The sequence below is a fragment of the Pistacia vera genome, unplaced genomic scaffold (assembly GCF_008641045.1).
Source record: "Pistacia vera cultivar Batoury unplaced genomic scaffold, PisVer_v2 Contig673, whole genome shotgun sequence".
NCBI classification, from domain to species: Eukaryota; Viridiplantae; Streptophyta; class Magnoliopsida; order Sapindales; family Anacardiaceae; genus Pistacia; species Pistacia vera.
This window is the reverse complement of record NW_022196527.1, coordinates 387,531-405,450: the sequence shown is the minus strand read 5'-3', so window position 1 is coordinate 405,450 and position 17,920 is coordinate 387,531. Positions and strand designations below refer to the sequence as shown.

At 33.5% G+C, this 17,920-nt stretch overlaps 2 protein-coding genes across 3 annotated transcripts; both read right to left on the bottom strand.

The window, feature by feature from the left end:
- Positions 1-2,324: 2,324 nt before the first annotated feature.
- On the bottom strand, positions 2,325-7,139 carry LOC116113091 (succinate dehydrogenase [ubiquinone] flavoprotein subunit 1, mitochondrial-like). Its single transcript, XM_031399246.1, has 10 exons — positions 6,974-7,139; positions 5,871-5,983; positions 5,232-5,324; positions 4,892-4,946; positions 4,245-4,382; positions 3,821-3,992; positions 3,574-3,738; positions 3,016-3,136; positions 2,896-2,933; positions 2,325-2,427 (listed from the first exon to the last, which is right to left on the bottom strand). Exons 1-10 carry the CDS (start codon positions 7,137-7,139, stop codon positions 2,325-2,327), a joined length of 1,164 nt encoding a protein of 387 aa, XP_031255106.1.
- A 6,495-nt stretch (positions 7,140-13,634) lies between these two features.
- Positions 13,635-16,598, bottom strand: LOC116113135 (cytochrome P450 90B1-like). 2 transcript variants are annotated; one of them, XM_031399285.1, is made up of 8 exons: positions 16,391-16,598; positions 15,972-16,296; positions 15,731-15,883; positions 15,367-15,618; positions 15,177-15,269; positions 15,014-15,092; positions 14,821-14,933; positions 13,635-13,933 (listed from the first exon to the last, which is right to left on the bottom strand). In XM_031399285.1, the coding sequence occupies exons 1-8, from the start codon at positions 16,591-16,593 to the stop codon at positions 13,703-13,705; spliced, it is 1,449 nt and encodes a 482-aa protein (XP_031255145.1). In that variant the 5' UTR covers positions 16,594-16,598; the 3' UTR covers positions 13,635-13,702. The 2 variants fall into 2 exon arrangements, with proteins under 2 accessions (XP_031255145.1, XP_031255146.1); XM_031399286.1 differs by lacking the exon at positions 13,635-13,933 and adding an exon at positions 14,449-14,770 and having other exon boundaries at positions 14,806-14,933; positions 16,391-16,593.
- Between the last annotated feature and the right edge of the window lie 1,322 nt (positions 16,599-17,920).

Genomic DNA, 17,920 nt, shown 5'->3' with positions numbered 1-17,920 from the left:
GGTCTCCGTTATTCTATACACTCTTATGACATTTAAAATATTTGGTTGATGATTCAAAAATGTTTTATGAAAAAAACTATTGCTGTAAAAAATCACAAGATCCTGGAGTTCTGAAAAAGGTTATGGAAAAGTTACTGACTGTTCCATGGGTCCCCTCAATACGGGCCTCAATATTAAATGGACTTCGGTTTGGTACTATATGTGGGCTTACGGACTCTGGCTTGGGACAATGACATAGTCTTAACCAAAAAAGAGATTGAAACATGTAATAGGAACCCAGGGGGTGGTCCATGGCAAGTAAAGAGGTTTGCTTTTTTTTTGAGTTTATAGATTTAAATCTTAAGGTCACTATACAATAACATAAGTTATATGATTTTTTAGACTTGTATATATTCAATAAAACTTAAGATTTATTAAGATACGCACAAACTAGTTGTGACACCTTTATCCAAAAAAAAAAAAAAACGTCATATAGGACACATAGTTCGGTAATTCATATGTTGGGCTTAGGAACTTTGGCTTGGGCTGAAAATTGGTTAACCAAAAAATGTACAGCAGTCTTGACCAGAAAAGAGATTGAAACGGATAATAGGAGCACTAGTTTGGGTAACATCATTTATATTACGCTAAAATTAAAAGGGTTAGGGGTAGGTACGTAACGTAGCTCTGACCACCTAACCTAATCAGGCCCAAATTCATGGCCTTATAATAGATTGCGATTGTTTTGTGAAGGATATCCAAAATGGTGAGCTGCCAAAATGCTGGAATTTGCCAGTTTGTCCTTTTGTCGGCTGCCTAAACAGACAAATGGCCATTTCAAGGCAGATAGGATGGCAGGATTCAACTCCATATCTAAAATCACATTGAAAAAAAAAAAAAAACAACAAAAGGACCTACTGATGACTATTTTATTTCGTTCAGTAGCTCTCAAACAGTTGTTTGTAATAAGAGCCAATCACATTGAATCCACAACTGTCTTGCTCTCAACATCACATGGAAAGAGATGATCGTAAAACCTTTATCACAATATTCACCATCTTCTATTCCCTTAAAAAGTAATTAATTTACCATTTCTTCTCGTATCTTTTGTTGGTACTTGTATCGAATATATATATCTATATATATATATATATATAATATTATATAATATTGATAGTACGTCAAACCAGAAAAACATGAGATTTTTTTACTCATTCAATCTTTGATTGATACTAGAATATTTTGCCAGTGAAAAGAATTTTCTAAAATAGTAAAGAGAGTTACATGAATGTACGTGTATACTAAAGAGCTCTTGAAACTGTGTTGTAAAAATTGTATGAAAGTGTGTTGTAAAACTTGTATTAAGCTATTCAATATTCATAAGCATTTTGCAGATGATAGTGATGATTATGATGATGATGACAGTGGTGATGATGATGAATTTTGATGATAGTATATGAAACTCAATCAACATAGAGATTGATCAAAGGAAAAACACTTACACCAAAAGTTTTGTTATTAATTATTATGTATTTTATCATTTAATATGTAATGGATGAACACATCATGTTTAGATTTGGATTTTGGATTGTTATTAAATTATGTTATGATTGTTATTTGAAGGTTGTTAAAAATGGAAATCTGAAATTCTTAGAAAAACAGGATTTTTTTTTAGTGCTGCCGCATGATGATGTCACCGGTTGGACCGGTTGACGCGTGACCCAGGCAGCAGAGCAGGTTGCCCTCCGGTGCGGGTTTTAAAACAGTGATGTAAAGTGTAAACATCAAAGCATTTCAAGAACAACATTACCCTAATTATTACATTAAAGTAATAATATAAATACAAACCCCTTACAAAATAGTATGAAATTATTGCGATATTGTTACATTATCTTATCAGACTAATTTTACTCCATTAGTTTGAAATGCGAACTAATTCACAACTATGTATTTAATCAAACCAGCTAAGCTATTGAGAATGATCTGCTTATTAAATGATCACAGTTACTGAATACTACATTATTAAGGGTTAAAAAAAGGCAGCAATGAGGCAAAAACAATTACAGACTAAACCATTCTTGCAGTATGCAGAAGTAATAAACAAAAGAAGGCGTAATGTATTATAAATTGACATTATCGCTGAAATCAACAACGGGTTTAAAACACCTATGAAGTTGTTCAGGCAATCATCAAGCTTATTACTCAGTAGAGAAACATACCTGTAATAACTTCCAATCCCAGAAGTTAAATACCGATGAATGCAACAACTATTTGTCCAAATTACAACTTATTGCTGTCTTTCATTTATCTGTTTTTCTTATTTTGGGAAGAGGGTGGACAGTGGATCAATATACACGAGCTTTAGGTGGGAAGGTCTCAATCTCATCATCTAATGTATTCATGTGAACAGGTCTGTAATCTAGTCGGACCTTCTCATCCTCCCAATATCTGCCAATCATATTTGCATAACAACATTACTACAATTGAATTCAACAAAAAATGGTAGGACTAAAATGATTAATTAAAATGTATTTCTTTTAACCAGCACAAGGCAGTAAGCGATTAAATTTCGGTAGCCTAGAACCAACACAATAATACCACCCAAATCTGACTGAACTTCTCAAGATTACTGCCTAAAGCTCTAGAACATTTATTTTAATTATCCTATCATACGGATAAATACTCTTGACCTTTTTTTCCCAAAACCACCCAGTTTCAGAATGAATACACTTGGACAAATACCTTAATAATTAGAAAAAATGAACTTCGACCTCCTGTTTGAAACAAAAGGTCCTTAACCACCCCAATCAAAGCTTGAGGTTTCAACAATTTTAATCATACCATGACAATGACAACATATACATTATTCTGATCAGCTTTTGCCTCTTAAAAGCAAAGTAGAGGATAGTAACTTACCCCAAGGTGTGTTTCATCCAGTTCACATCATCTCTTGTCTGCACAGCCACAGCAGCTAATTTCATTATACAGAAAAACAATTGACACTCTACAATGTCAGCCAAAAAGAAACTAACTGACCGTAAAATCTTCACGTGCATGAGCTCCTCTGCTCTCTTTCCTGGCTTCAGCAGAATGCATGGTGATACATGCATTTATCAAAAGGTTCTCCAATTCTATAGTCTCTATTAAGTCAGAGTTCCTAGCAAACAAAAGATTTTAGAATTAAGACCATGATGCAAATAAGTTACACTAAATAATTTAACCATCAATATTCTCATGCACAAAAAATGTCACCATATCAAACTACGATCTGTCAACTTAACATCATGAAAACTCTCCCATGCTTTGTCAATCAATTGACAGCCTGCAGAAGCAACACAGAAATAAAAAGAATTAAACAGTGTTTGTAAGGGATGGTTAAAGGGTTATGACACAGAGTAGCTAGGTTCAACCATAAGCAATTTGCATAGGCAACAATAAGTAGACTCAATCAAGCGAGGAGGTCTAGTCTTCAAATTCATTTAACAAAGTTGGAATGTTTAATCCCACAAAATCTGGGTAAAAGAGTTATTAAGAGAGAGGAAATGTGTAGGTACAAAAGTCTAAGGGAGAATAACAATTATTCATCAAAGATACCTTCTTCTAATGTATCTGTGACGGAACACAGCAGCATTATCTGCATTACTCGTTGCATATTCAAACCGAAATTTCGAAGTGGTATGAGCCATTTGAATTTCTAATTTGTCTAGCCAGGCAATGGTCTTCTGGCCTGCGTCATTCTCCAATGGCTTTTGTTTATCCCTGCACAAAAATGGGAAAAATATCTCTAATGGTCATACAAACATCATCAATAATTATCTGCCACTGCTAGAATTAAACTTGCCTGGTCTCTGGATCTCTGCAACTATTTGCACAAGCTCGACCAAAAACAACAATGTCAAGAAGAGAATTTGCACCAAGCCGATTGGCACCATGAACTGATGCACAGGCAGCCTCACCAGCAGCCATTAGTCCCGGAATTACGGCATCTGGGTCATTTCCTTGATAGTAACTACCTGCAATACAAACAGCAGAGTTTTTAAAATGAAAAATCAACACTCTAAAACCTCAAATTACTAAATATAGAAATTGAATCTTTAAATCTAACGGTAACTACAATATTAGCCTCTGCCATAAAAAAATTAATAGAATTATAACCATACAAATGGAAACTTTATGAGAGAAATAAACCAATATGATGATATTTTTCTTTCCAATTATACCTCCCCATGGTGATTAGTGGGAATTCCACCCATATTATAATGCACAGTCGGTAAGACTGGAATGGGCCTTTGTAACATCAACTCCAGCAAAGATAGCAGCAGTTTCAGAGATGCCAGGAAGCCTCTCCTTGAGTACATCTGGGGGTAAGTGATTCAAGTGGAGATAGATTGACTTCAAAGGTCCTGTGTGTATATTAAAACCATTTATTAAATAATACACAATGAAGATGTGAAAATCAGATAATGGGGAAACTAGTTACCCCACAAATTTAAAAAGTCATAGTTTTAACCATAATTCTAAATGAGGCATATATGTTAACAGCAAAAATGAGCTATTTCTGCATCACAGATACACAATTATTGACAGAATGATGGAGGAAGAATAAGACTAGGAATCGCTTGAACTTTACAGTTCAGGAAAATATAAGATGATATGACCAAAATTCAGAGATGATCTATGGTTGTTATCAATGATTTATGCTCATTTGATCACAAATCTATTATTCAACTGCTGAAAGCCTGCAATTCCCATAAACAGATGAGCACAGAACATTATCTTTTTGCCTGGAAGATTAAAATAATATTTGATTATAGAAGGGCCTCATACCTACGCCACGACCTTCTCGGATTTCCATGGTCATGGATCTAGAAAAACATCTCTTGATGCAAGATCCTTGGCTGTAGGGGCATACCGTTCCAAAACCGTTCACCTTCGCTGTTCTTAGAATACCACTTCACCTCGAGATCCTACAACAGATAAATCAGAGATGAACTTCTGCCAACTTCAAACTGAACAAGAGTATTCAAATCTAAAAAATCAGAAACAGAAATATATGTAACCTAAAACCAAGATAGCATCTTCATATGAACTAGATGCACTAACCTTCAGTAATGAGGCAGCCAGCCCATAAATGCCAGTAGGGTGAAATTGTACGAATCCAAATCCTGAACAAAAAATATATTCTAGATAAACATAATGGCAAGAAACAGTCTAAAGAGCTCACTTCAAGATCAGGAAGCAGCAAAACAAACCTGGAGTGGAACCCCAGCACGTGCAACCATGGCATTGCATCTCCTGTGCAAGTATGGGCAGAGGTTGCAAGAAAAATAGGTTCTACCATAGCCCTGAAAGGAAATACAAATGAATGCTATAGAAAATATTGCTAATTTGAAGTCACATAAGCTTTGCTCACAAGTTATAGTACCCTGTGGCCAAAATGTTGAAGCAGAACGGAACCGATGTAGTGTTCCATCCTCCATATTTAATGCAATCCTCCTGGGACAGTGAGCAACAACATATCATGGTAAGCAACAAATGATAGTTATGCTTCGCTTTCTGGTTTAGGTAACGTGTCCATTATTACCCCTACAAAACAACAACAAGAAGAAAGGATTTAATGATGACAACTTAATTTACTATGCTACTAACTTACCATCACTACTCATCAAAGATCCAAAGCAAAATATTCCACAAAGAATTGTGTATTATGTTTCATAGCCTGACCATAAAGAGTGTGCAATCAAGGCATGACCAGTTCTGTCAGCAGCACATGCACAACGGTACGCCTGTCACCTGTCATGATAACAATAATGAGATATCCAAGTTAGAAAGCTATCCATGATATAATCTGATGATTATTGACATTCCAACTTCAAATTTGCCCATCTGACCTTTTCCAAAGTCAAGACTTTGACCACCAAATGCACGTGGTATATTTTTCCATCTTCTGTTCGAGAAAATGGTAAACCATAATTCTCAAGCTCAATCACAGCTTTTGGTGCCTCTTACACATATACTGAATGGCATCTGATCACTGTTCAAAGCCAATTCCCTTGCATTAATACCCAAACAAGCCAAAATTTATAAAAGTAGTATTTGAACTGTAATGCACCAGATGCACTCCAATACTAGAAGAAGAGCAAGTATCTATGTGTACATCAAGTCCTTAGCCCTTCGCAGAATCTATATTGCTTCCTCCACTTAACAATTTATATTATAATTCAACAGCAAACCACCATGAAGGTACAGTACCACAAAAATATCCATCTACTCTCTTTACCAAGGAGCTAAAAAATGGAAAGCACAGACAAAAACATAAAAAAAACCAGTAAAGAAACTATCTGCATGTTTGAATGTTGAAACTTCCTGTCACCTAGCAAATGCACAGAAAAGACGTTCAAGTTATATAGTTGACATACCTAACCAATCATGCCCTTGACTGTGTCGTACATGTGCCACCTCCAGTCATCTTCACTCATGTTTTCCCAATGCAGCATTTATACCACCTGTATAAAGTTAACTATCTAATTTAGGAAAAACAAGCTAGTGACATGAAGATGAGATCATAATGTTACATTGATAAAACTCTTACGCAATTATTACAAAAAGATGAAAGTTATGCAGCATATCTGAATCCTTCAACCAAGTATCCAGGAAGAAAACCAAAAGAACAATATTATGAAATTGGGAAGAACAATGAGAACAATCCTTGATGAATTTCAAAACAACAATAATGTGTCATCACGTTTAATTGCTGCAGATATTACCCTTCCAAAATATACAACTAAAAAAATTTCGATTGGAATAATGAATTCTTGAAGGATGCAGTCGACGTCCACATATAACTGATCACTTGTAAATCGCATAACGAGATAAATGTAGAAAACTTTCATATATGATGACAAACTTTGGAAAATCAAATAAATTAATAAAATCAACACGCAAGTCTAAAGCAATTCGTTGCATTGCAAAAACTTAAATGAATCTGCCATACCTGAGCTGCAACAGTGTGAGAACGAGTTGGGAACGCTTGGTAATACAAGCAGTGTTGAAACCATGCTCTGAGAGCCTATGGCTGCTCTCAGCCCAGCACCACCAGCTCCTATAACAACAGCATCATATGTATGATCCACTATGGTGTCTCTCCACTCTGTCCGCATAAAAAAGGTAACCAATCACAACACGTTAATAAAAATAAACATTTACAAATAAATAAAACCGAGATAATGATTGGAAAGAAATGAAAAATAATATAATCAATAGAATCCGTGAAAAAACATCCAGTAATTATAAATAAAATTAGGAGGAAATATATAAATTGAAAACAAAAAAAAAAGCGATAAATCAATGGAAAACCCTAAGGTGAAAAAAGAAAACGGGAGAGAGAAGCATACAGAATGAGATGAGAAGAATCTGGAAATGTGAGATCAAACAGAGTCATTAAGATCGACGTTTCGAATGAGAAGGAAAGCGAAGGCCACGAGAAACGCAGCGCCAATCTCTTCTCTGTCTTTTGTTTTCTTACAGGCAAGTTCGGAATAGTTGATAGATCGCAGAGACAGAGACTAGTATGGGAGGAGGCGAAGTGGGAAGCTGATAAAAAGAAAGGAGGAATGGTATTTTTCATTACCCTTGATATTCGTAGGTAACTACTGAAATGCCATCCTTATTGAGTTAAAGAAGGTTAATACGATTAAAGTAGGATAATATAATATTATCATTTGTAATCTGTTGTATTCTATCATTAACCTAGTAAATGATTCGTAGGTAAAGTGTGTAAAGAATGACATCATCTATATCTATAAAAGTATTTTTGCTCAATAAAATACAATAAAATATAATATTCTATTTCTTTTTTACAAAAATAATTCTCAGATTCTAAACATGCCATAAAATTTACGAGGAAAGTAATAGAATATAAAACTATTTAGACAAAATCAGGGAGGTCAAGTGGTAATGATTGGTCAAAAGTGAAACTCCCTGATAGTCAAAATGTTAAGTTAGGTTGGTTTTAAAGATCGAAGTGATTCCACGTGGCATGGAATAAAATGCTGGGTGGTGGTGCTCTTTGGGCCACGACGGATTTGGAGACTCGGGCTACGTGGCCTAAAGCCCATCACGGACAACAAAATCAGTTAGTCCCGTGTACGTTTTTGCGTAATGAGATCGGAAACACGTTAGGTGTTAACAAACATGTTATATTAATTTTTTTTTTTTTAACGGGGGAAATATTTGGATCAATTTATGTATACTTCAATTATCTTCGAGATCCTAAATCACACACTAGATAAAACTCCATAGCTACTATTAGTAATCGAGGGAGAAACTCAAACTCAAAATTTTTAAGATTACTAAAGAATTCCATCGAACTATTCGACATCATAGATAATTTTATATTAATTGTTGCTAAAAATGATTGTGTGTTTAGCATTCCCACCTTCTCCAATAATTGACAAGTAAACAGTTTATAATGCAAGGAAACACATCACAATTGATTAATAAATTGTAGTAAGTGAAAAACATGTCTATTGGTTGAGATTATGTCCTAGTAAAGCATTTTTCACAAATAAAACACTTAGCTGATTATTTGTTTTGAACTCAATTCACATAGGTTTAGTTTTAGGTTCTAAAACAAATTTTTATTAAAATGCGTCAACTTGTTAGAAGATCTAAAAATTATAAATATAATTGAAACCCAATTTGTTAGAAATATGAGATTTGACATTTATTCAAATAATTAGTCTATCGACATTAACTCGCTAGTTTATGCATGAATAATGTGGTCTCCGGTATTCTCTACACTCTATTGACATTTAAAATATTTGGGTGATGATTCAAAAATGTTTTATGAAAAAACCTATTGCTGTTAAAAATCACAAGATCCTGGAGTTCGAAAAGGTTATGGAAAAGTTTACTGACTGTTCCATGGGTCCCCTCAATACGGGCCTCTATAAAATGGACTTCGGTTTGGTACGTCATATGTTGGGTACGGAGCTCTGGCTTGGGCTGAAATTGGTTTAACCAAAAATGAACAGGTAGTCTTAACCGAAAAAAAGAGATTGAAACATGTAATAGGAACCCAGGGGGTTGGTCTATGGGCCAAGTAAAGAGGTTTGCTTTTTTTTTGAGTTTATAGATTTAAATCTTAAGGTCACCTACCAATAACATTAAGATTATATGATTTTTAGACTTGTAACGTATTCAAAAAACTTAAAGATTTATTAAGATACGCATAAACTAGTTGTGACACTCTTTTATCCCCCAAAAAAAAAAAACGCATAATAGGAGCACTAGTTCGGTAATTCATATGTTGGGCTTAGGGAACTTTGGCTTGGGCTGAAAATTGGTTTAACCAAAAAATGTACAGGCAGTCTTGACCAGAAAAGAGATTGAAATGGATAATAGGAGCACTAGTTTGGGTAACATCATTTATATTACGCTAAACTTAAAAGAGGGTTGGGGTAGGTACGTAACGTAGCTCTGACCACTAACCTAATCAGGCCAAATTCAAATTGGCCTTCATAATCAGATTGCGATATTGTTTTGTGAAGGATACCATAAAGGTGAGCTGCCAAAAGATGGAATTGCCAGTTTGCTCCTTTTGTCGGCTGCCTAAAACAGACAAATGGCCATTTCAAGGCAGATAGGATGGCAGGATTCAACTCCATATCTAAAATCACATTGAAAAAAAAAAAAAAAAACGAAAAAGGACCTACTGATGACTATTTTATTTCGTTCAGTAGCTCTCAACAGTATATGTTTTGTTAAATAAGAGCCCAATCACATTGAAATCCACAACGTGCTTGCTCTCAACATCACATGGAAAGAGATGATCGTAAAACCCTTATCACATATATTCACAAATCTTCTATTCCCCTTAAAAAGTAATTAACTTTTTACCTTTCTTCTCGTATCTTTTGTTGCAGTACTTGTATCGAAGATATATATTTGATAGATACGTCAACAGAAGCACATGAATCATTGAGAAAGAAGTACTAAACAAAAAGAAAACTGGAAAGCGAAAGGAAACCTAACATGAAGGTGATGGTTAGCTCAGTGAGGAGTCTCAAATTAATTAGGTATAATGGTCTCTTTTTAAGTTATCCACGAACTTTGGTTGTTGGCCTCACCGTTAACTCATTAATTGGTAGTTGAAATAAAAAAAAATAACGCATCATCTCATGTCGTGTTTACCTTGCAGTCAACTTTGCAAGAGACAGGTACAGCCATACATACAGATACAGTCATATCATATACAAAAAACACACTCTTGTTTTAGGCTTGGTGGTTAGAACCATAGGTATGAATCATATATATATATTATCATTTATTTAATTCTATCTTATTAGATCGACCCAATACTTATATCTAATTTTAATGAGTTGATGGCAATTATTACAAAGGAGAGACTATGTACAGCAATTAAATCTACCAACCAAACCAATCAAATCCCTTTATAATAAAAGTTAACAACTTTTTCCCACTCAAATAATGGTTTAATAACACTTTCTCAACTACAGACTTTAAAATACTTTATATTCAAGTTATATTCGATGAGAACATAGAATAAACTTGGTCTAGGTTATTGAGACTTTTGAATAAGGGAGACCGATGACTCATTGGTGGTGAAAGGTTGAATTTTATGTTAGATAGATCAGAAATTGACTTGAAAAGGCGGCTGTGTAAACCTAATCGCTCGATGGGGGGGTCGATGAAAGTAGGTTTTAAGGGTTTTGGTGAGTGATGATCAGAGAAGAAAAATAGTGGTAGTATAGACACAATGATGGCGAAATGAGAAATAAAATATAAGTTTAGGAATAAATAATATTTTGAAAGTTAAGAGTGAAAAAAATATCTAAAAACATTATTAGATGAGAAAAAATAGTTTCTCTTTATAATAAATATATATTCAATTCATTCATTAAAATCATAGAAACCAAGCTCAATGCATAGTTATATTCAAATAAAATAAGATTTTGCACGGTTTCCATCATCGCAAAATGTACAATTAATTTTCATTGACACTATCAACAATGCAAACCCTCGACAAAGTTGCTGTATCAGTATTATAATGGCTGACAAATCCATTGTGAGAATGATGCGGTCAAAAATATGGCAGACATTCCTATTAATTGTTAATTGAGGAGTAATGAAGCTTGTCTCAGTACTATTTACAATGCATAATGTGTATTAAATTAAACCTTCCACTAGATTTGTAGTTTGAAACTTTGAATATTAATAATTGATGTTTCCAAAATGACGGCTAGATTGATTAATGGGACAATATTATATTTTCTTGAATGATTAAAGAAGTTATAGCATGTGTGTAAGTAGGTTGGGATTCCATATATAATAGTAAGAGGATTGGTGAACCAAATTTTTTTGTCCATTTCAGGTAAATAATTATTTTTCAGGTAGATTTTTAGGTACGATAGATTACTATATAAGAGAGGTTGTTCTGTCTGTTGTCTCTAAATACAATGATGGTTTAATGAAGCCAATTAAGGTATATGAACAAGAGTAGACGATTTTTACCTAAATAATAGCATAATAACATTTTTTTCATCCACAGATTTTAAAATCATTTATTATCCAAATTATATTCTGTTTCGATTATGACATTGTTATGATCTCACACTCACATTATATCTTTCTCGTATCATTCATCAAAACCCCATAAAATTTACTTTCGTTGACTTTACTAATCGTTAGTAATTGAGTAATTAGGGTTTGTATACCGTCCCTCTCAAGTCAAATTTCAATCAAGCCTAATCACCAAAACTCAATTTTCATCACAAAAGTACTCATCGGCTCCCTCTTAAATCTCTAACAGTCTAAACTAAATTGTTATTTGTTGGTAGTTGTAATATAATTTAAAAAAAATAATATTTTAGAAGTATATGAAGTAGTCATTAAGAATTATTTGGGTGAGAAAAAGTCATTAACTCAGTCAACAACCAAGTCTTAAAATAAGAAGGTTATACTTCAGAGATGAGGCAGTTGTGGTAGAGGACAAATAGTTATGAGTAGATGGTCCCTTAAATAATGGAAGATTGGATTGGTTGGCACGTAGCAATTGCATAACAGAATTGCTGAGAAAATTTTGCAAAGGGAGAGAAACGGGACAGACGACAAAACAGCCTTTCTTTGTCGTTAAATTTTGCATCTCCACACCCTGATCCAGAAAGCATCACTTTCCTAGAAAGTTACAGGAGGGTTTAGCGGATCCCTAATCAAGTAATGTCACAGCCTCTTAATAAGCCAGCGCAATCAGTCCCACACAGACCATTCAGATAATCCAGGATAACGAAATATCATCCACGTAATATTCATCCACCTTTGATTTCAGGCCGAATAACTTTCACCTACCCAAAGTTGGTATAAAGACAGATTAATACCCAAAAAGTTTGAAAATGACAAACAAATACTTTTGTCATATTCATTAGAGATTTCTGTTGTAAAAGACAGTATAGTAATTTATCTACTGTCATAAAATTTTAATTTAAATTTTCTCATATCTATTCTCAACTCATGCCTGTTTGCATAACCCTCTTGCGTCATCGATCGATTTTTTGATCGGATTTAACATTTTTTTGCGAAGTTCGGTGATAAACAGTGGCACTGGCCCGTTGGCGCGCATTGGGAATGGAGATTGATGGGTATTCTAGTCTTTTTACCATTTTTGTCTTTTAGCATATGGAAATTCCACAGAACATGATGGAAAAATGGTGTTTGTCATTTCAAACCTTTTGAGTACCACTTTGTTATAAAACAAACTTTGGGTATGTGTAAGTCGTCCCATTTGGATTCATTTTCACATTCTTAATTAAGTATATTATTTTATGATTAAGAAAATTCTCCATTTTCACTTACATATATGTATATTGGTTTTTTCGATAAATGAAAACTTTATCCAATCACTGTCATCATTCCATATTTCCAACACCTTGTATCACGTTTTACAGAAGCTATATTCGATGTCACATGTGACTTTGTAATTATTAAGGGCACTAACACTAATTAGATTATGCTATATTGATTTTTTTTTTTTTTTTCTATATCTAGAGGTGTTCGGGTCAGCTTGCGCACACCTCAACTAATCCTCCGGAGCTCTGAAGTTAACGGTCAAGTAAGCCTTCAATGACTATCACTTGTTAATAATCATGAGGATTTAAACTCAGGATTTCTTGAATAATACACCAAAGAATCTCAAGCGAACCGTCAAACTCCCTAAAAGTAGTTCTATATTAAATTTATTAACTCTAAAACTAATCTTCTTTTCGGACTGAATGATTCTACTGAAAATACAAATATTTAAGTTAAATTAAAAATAATTGAACAAGAAAAATACAAAACATATACGGTAATAATACACCATGTAAATGAATAATTTAGTACCTAGTCCCAACATGGCAGGACCAGAGAAAGATAATACAATTTACAACATGGGGGTTGAGGAAAATGTGGTCCTAACGATGTCTATTTGTTCAATTTTTTTTGTCTTCCCTTGATGGATGTGAGCTATATAATAAGATCGACCTACATTAACAAGTTGGAAAATCCGAGATACTCAAGATCTTCACGTGAAAACGATAGATTTCTGGCAGATCCTGTATATGTATATAACATGAAAGGTTGAGAGAGAGAGAGAGAGAGAGAGAGAGAGGTCTCTTTTTTGAAATTAATTCATGCATGCATGAGCATGAGCATGAGCATGAATTAATTATAACAAAGGCTGGTGCTTAACTCTGATGGGTAAGCCTTTTGGAAAGTCCACAAAAGGGAAAGCAAATGCTTGATCCGGTTCAGCTAATTCCCAATGGTAATTCAGAACCAAATGGTGGATAAAAACAGCCATTTCCAGTTTTGCTAGTTCTGATCCAGCGCAGAGCCGAGGTCCTCCACCAAATGGCATGAAATAATTGTTTGTTGCCCCGCTACTTCCACTGTTTTGCTGCACCGCCATAACAAAAAATTATACCCTTTTATAAGACATGTATAATATCTTGTTTCATGGTCAGTTTCCAAGCAATTGTCACTGTCTGACTTATATAGTTTGCCGTTTAATTTTTTAACCGTAGTGTAAGTTTTAACAAGATTTTGTTTGGACCAGTTTTGTAATTAATCCAATGAGAAAAGTACAGATGCACGTGCATGTGAGAACTGTAAGAAACCCCACACTCACATGGCCTTTAATTATCTCAATACCCCCACACCTCCCCACGCGCACGACAGAGGTTTTTTTTGTGGGTCCTACTTACTTCCGTACAGTATGCAACATCTGTCCTCCGATCATAACACCAACTTCTGATGGGCATGGGAGAACCGTCCGATTATCGTTCTATGTTAAATTTCTTGCGTTTTCCTGATGCGACGAGACAAACGGCCTAGATGGAACATCACCTCCCAAACACTAGCATATAAAATCTTCAACTATAGTCTATAATATATGATAATTTTACTCGCCTTCTATAAAATTCAATATGAATCGACTTAAGGTAGGGACAGTTATCTACTGTTATGATCATTTTTTTGACAACTATATAATGAATTGAAATAAATAATTAAACGTAAAGTATAAACTGAAGAAAGGATCTTATGATTATTATTGCTACTATGATATGTTTCTTTTTTTAAGTTCGTATAATATAAATTTCATGGATATTTGTTTATAAGTTTTCCAACTATTACAAACTTTTAAAAAAACCATATCAATAAGATTTTTATAACGTGCTTTATTGCGTGAAAGAGGCATTTTTTACACGTTCTAATAAATCCAATTGCAGGGAGTGTACTGTGTAGTTTGAAAATGAAAAAGTAAAGAGTTAAAAACTGACTAACCTGCTGCTGCCATCTCCATGGATTGAAGTGTTGGGGGTGGTCAAAATGAGAAGAATCCAAGTGCACTGCTGCTAATACTGGAAGTACTTTCCACCCACTCGGAATGTCATAACCTATAATATAATATTTAATTAATTTAACACACAATTTTACCTTCAAACCGACGCCTGATTAATTATATATATGTCTTTACCTTTGTACCGTACGTCTTTCAGAGCCTTTCTGTGGAGAAATCTTACAACATTTCCAAGTCTAAGTGTCTCACTCACAACCTTTACAAAGAGGATAAAAATTCACTCTTTATTTCATTTATATCTACAAAATAATATTTAATTAATTAAATCAATACAACTTACACATTGGGTGAATTCCATTTTCTTGTAGTCTTCCCAGTTCAACTCCTTCTCTCCTGATTGCTTCTTGGCTCTGGCAATCTCAAGGTGTTCTTCCTGTGAAGAAAACAAACAAGTATTAATTATACATATATGTATATATATGATCAAAAAAATTAATCAAGTATACATGTAATCTGTTATGCTGAATTACCTGTAACTGTTTAACAGCTGCAGGGGAACCTTGCAAGAAGTAGATAGATAAAGTTATTGCAACTGATGAAGTTTCATGGCCGGCAAAGAGCAAACTTAGTACCAAGTCAAGAATTTGCTCTGTTGAAAGATTCGAATGCTTCAAAACCCACCCTAGAAGATCATCTTGCTCCATGTCGTCTTGTCCATCCTCCATTTTTTGGATTCTCTCTTTCATTTTTTCCTCAATAAATTTCAGGATGGTTGATCGAGACTGCCAAACAGAACAGCCAAAGTAACCAAACAAGATGAAACTATTTACTAAATAGGTAATTAATGAGGTTCCGGGATCAATTAATTCATTATGTACAGTAGTGATGAATTACCTGTAAGGCCTTTCTGTATGCACATCCAGGCAAATTTAAAGGTGCCGATACAACTCCTTTCATGAAAGTAACATATTCTCTTTTTAACCGCTCAGTCTCAGGTTTGCCAGGGTCCATGCTCATAATATGTTTCGCCATCAAATTGAAAGTGAACTGCAATACCCATCTTCTTAAAAGTTATTAAGCTAATTTTAAAAAATACTTCATGAATTCAAATTCGAACTTTGGAAAAGTAGTTAACCTTCTTGGCTTCATCTTGAGCAGAAAGTACAGAATTATCCTTCCATGCATTCAAAACAAGAAAGGTATGGTTCTCCACTTCTCTCAATAGATGAGTCCTTAACCTGGCGTGGCTCAAGAAGTTGAGAGATATAATTCTCATGTCTCTATGCATGTCTCCAACGAGAACCAACATAGACCATTTTCCGAGAATTCCACCTATGCTTCTTGGATAGCTGCATTCAAACAATTTCCCTTCGTTTTGAAATATGAATCTATTCAGCCCGGCATCTGCAGAGACTATCGTCGGCTCGCCAAACAAACTTGACTTGTAGATTTTTCCATACCTGCGGCATATCATTGAAAATAAAACAGTAAGTTAATGCCATGATTGGATTGAACTCTCTGTAGTTGTAGCTGAATCAAAAAATTTTAATTTACCTTGCTATGTGATGTTCCATGAATTCACCTACTGATATAGCAGAGTAAGGCTTCAAATAACCAATGGTTTCTCCAATAAAAGGCCACCCCATGTTGCCCGGTGGAAGATTAAATCTGGTTTTCTTTCTATTGATTAGAATGAAGATAATAAGAAGAGCTAAAATTGATGATAAAAGTAAGAGAATATGGTCTGAGTCAGACATGGAGAATGGCTGACTCTCACTCTCTCTCTCCATAATCTGTTTAGATGTTTTGTGATAACACGAAATTAGATTTCTACCTTTCTGAACTTCTTCATGTACTGAAAAGGAAGTTCCTTTTCGGAGTTTATGAAAGATGGTTTTGATGAAACCAAACTTAATATATATAAATAAATAAATAAAAACATTTTGAAGCCAATGGACTTTCCTTTTGTATTTATACTAATAAAAATACCTTCTGTAGCTGTCTCTAACCAAAAACAACGTAAAGTTTAACTAAACTGGGTTTTACAAATAAAGCTTCAATTTTCTCGTTAAATTAATTATACGAATATCACCACTACTGTTAAATCCGACAACAGACATTAAACCCAACTTAATATAGTAAAACCTCTCTATAATCATAACGATGAGACTAATTAATTTTATTACGATGAAGATGTTATAATTGAATAAAGATGTAGTTATAAAAATTTCTTATTTTATAATTCATGTTTTAATAGTATTAGGATTTCAATTCAACGTTTTAATTGCCTACTTTTTAAATGAATAGAAGATCGTGTCTTGAAATCAACAAAGATAAGTATCTTTGATGAATTGTAAATACAATTGCTACATAGTTAAATTGATATAAAGTCATAAATAATTATCAATTGTTTTAAGCATTATAAAATTAAGATATCTGATGTCGATAAATTGCAAGTTATAAATAAAGTGGATGAGAAAAATCAAAGAATCATTGTAGAATTGAGTGATCAGATTTGATAACTCCATTACACTAATCGAATGGATATTAATGTCTTCCTTAATCATTCAAATGAGTAATAAGTCATGTATGCTTTAATTGAAGAAGAAATCATCACTACAATTATACAAGAAAAGAAGTAAATAATCATGAAGGTGATAGTACGGAAATACAAAAAGTTTCATGACAAGAAACTCTAAACATACTTAAGAAATTATAAATATTTTGGCTTCAACAAGAAGATGTCCATGCTAGTGAGTAATGTACCTACAAGTTAAAAGATGTGGTAACAACTTTATAGTATAAATCATTTTTCTGAAAAAACTTTAAAGTATAAATATTTTATTTCATCTTAAACTTTTAGTGTAACAAATAATATATTTTTTTTTGTAATATACACATAATTATTACTGTGTAAAGATAATTTTCCTTAAGACGAAAATTAAAAAAATTATAATTTATTATAATATAGAGTTTATTTTTATTTATAATTATTTTAAGTTAGAAATAAATTTTTTTATAACTATATAAAATTTATTCTTATATAAAATATTTTACCCTATATATAAATAAATAAAAACATTT

What these genes read in the sequence shown, in the direction of transcription:
- LOC116113135 (XM_031399285.1), bottom strand. Translation starts at nt 16,593, where the DNA reads ATGTCTGACTCAGACCATATTCTCTTACTTTTATCATCAATTTTAGCT. An exon ending in CTCAAGATGAAGCCAAGAAG is followed by an intron (nt 15,884 to 15,971) that starts GTTAACTACTTT and finishes TGGGTATTGCAG; the next exon opens with TTCACTTTCAATTTGATGGC. An exon ending in CAGCTGTTAAACAGTTACAG is followed by an intron (nt 15,270 to 15,366) that starts GTAATTCAGCAT and finishes TTTTCTTCACAG; the next exon opens with GAAGAACACCTTGAGATTGC.
- LOC116113091 (XM_031399246.1), bottom strand. Translation starts at nt 7,139, where the DNA reads ATGCGGACAGAGTGGAGAGACACCATAGTGGATCATACATATGATGCT. An exon ending in AGGTGAACGGTTTTGGAACG is followed by an intron (nt 4,383 to 4,891) that starts GTATGCCCCTAC and finishes ATATACACACAG; the next exon opens with GACCTTTGAAGTCAATCTAT. An exon ending in TGCAGAGATCCAGAGACCAG is followed by an intron (nt 3,739 to 3,820) that starts GCAAGTTTAATT and finishes ATTTTTGTGCAG; the next exon opens with GGATAAACAAAAGCCATTGG.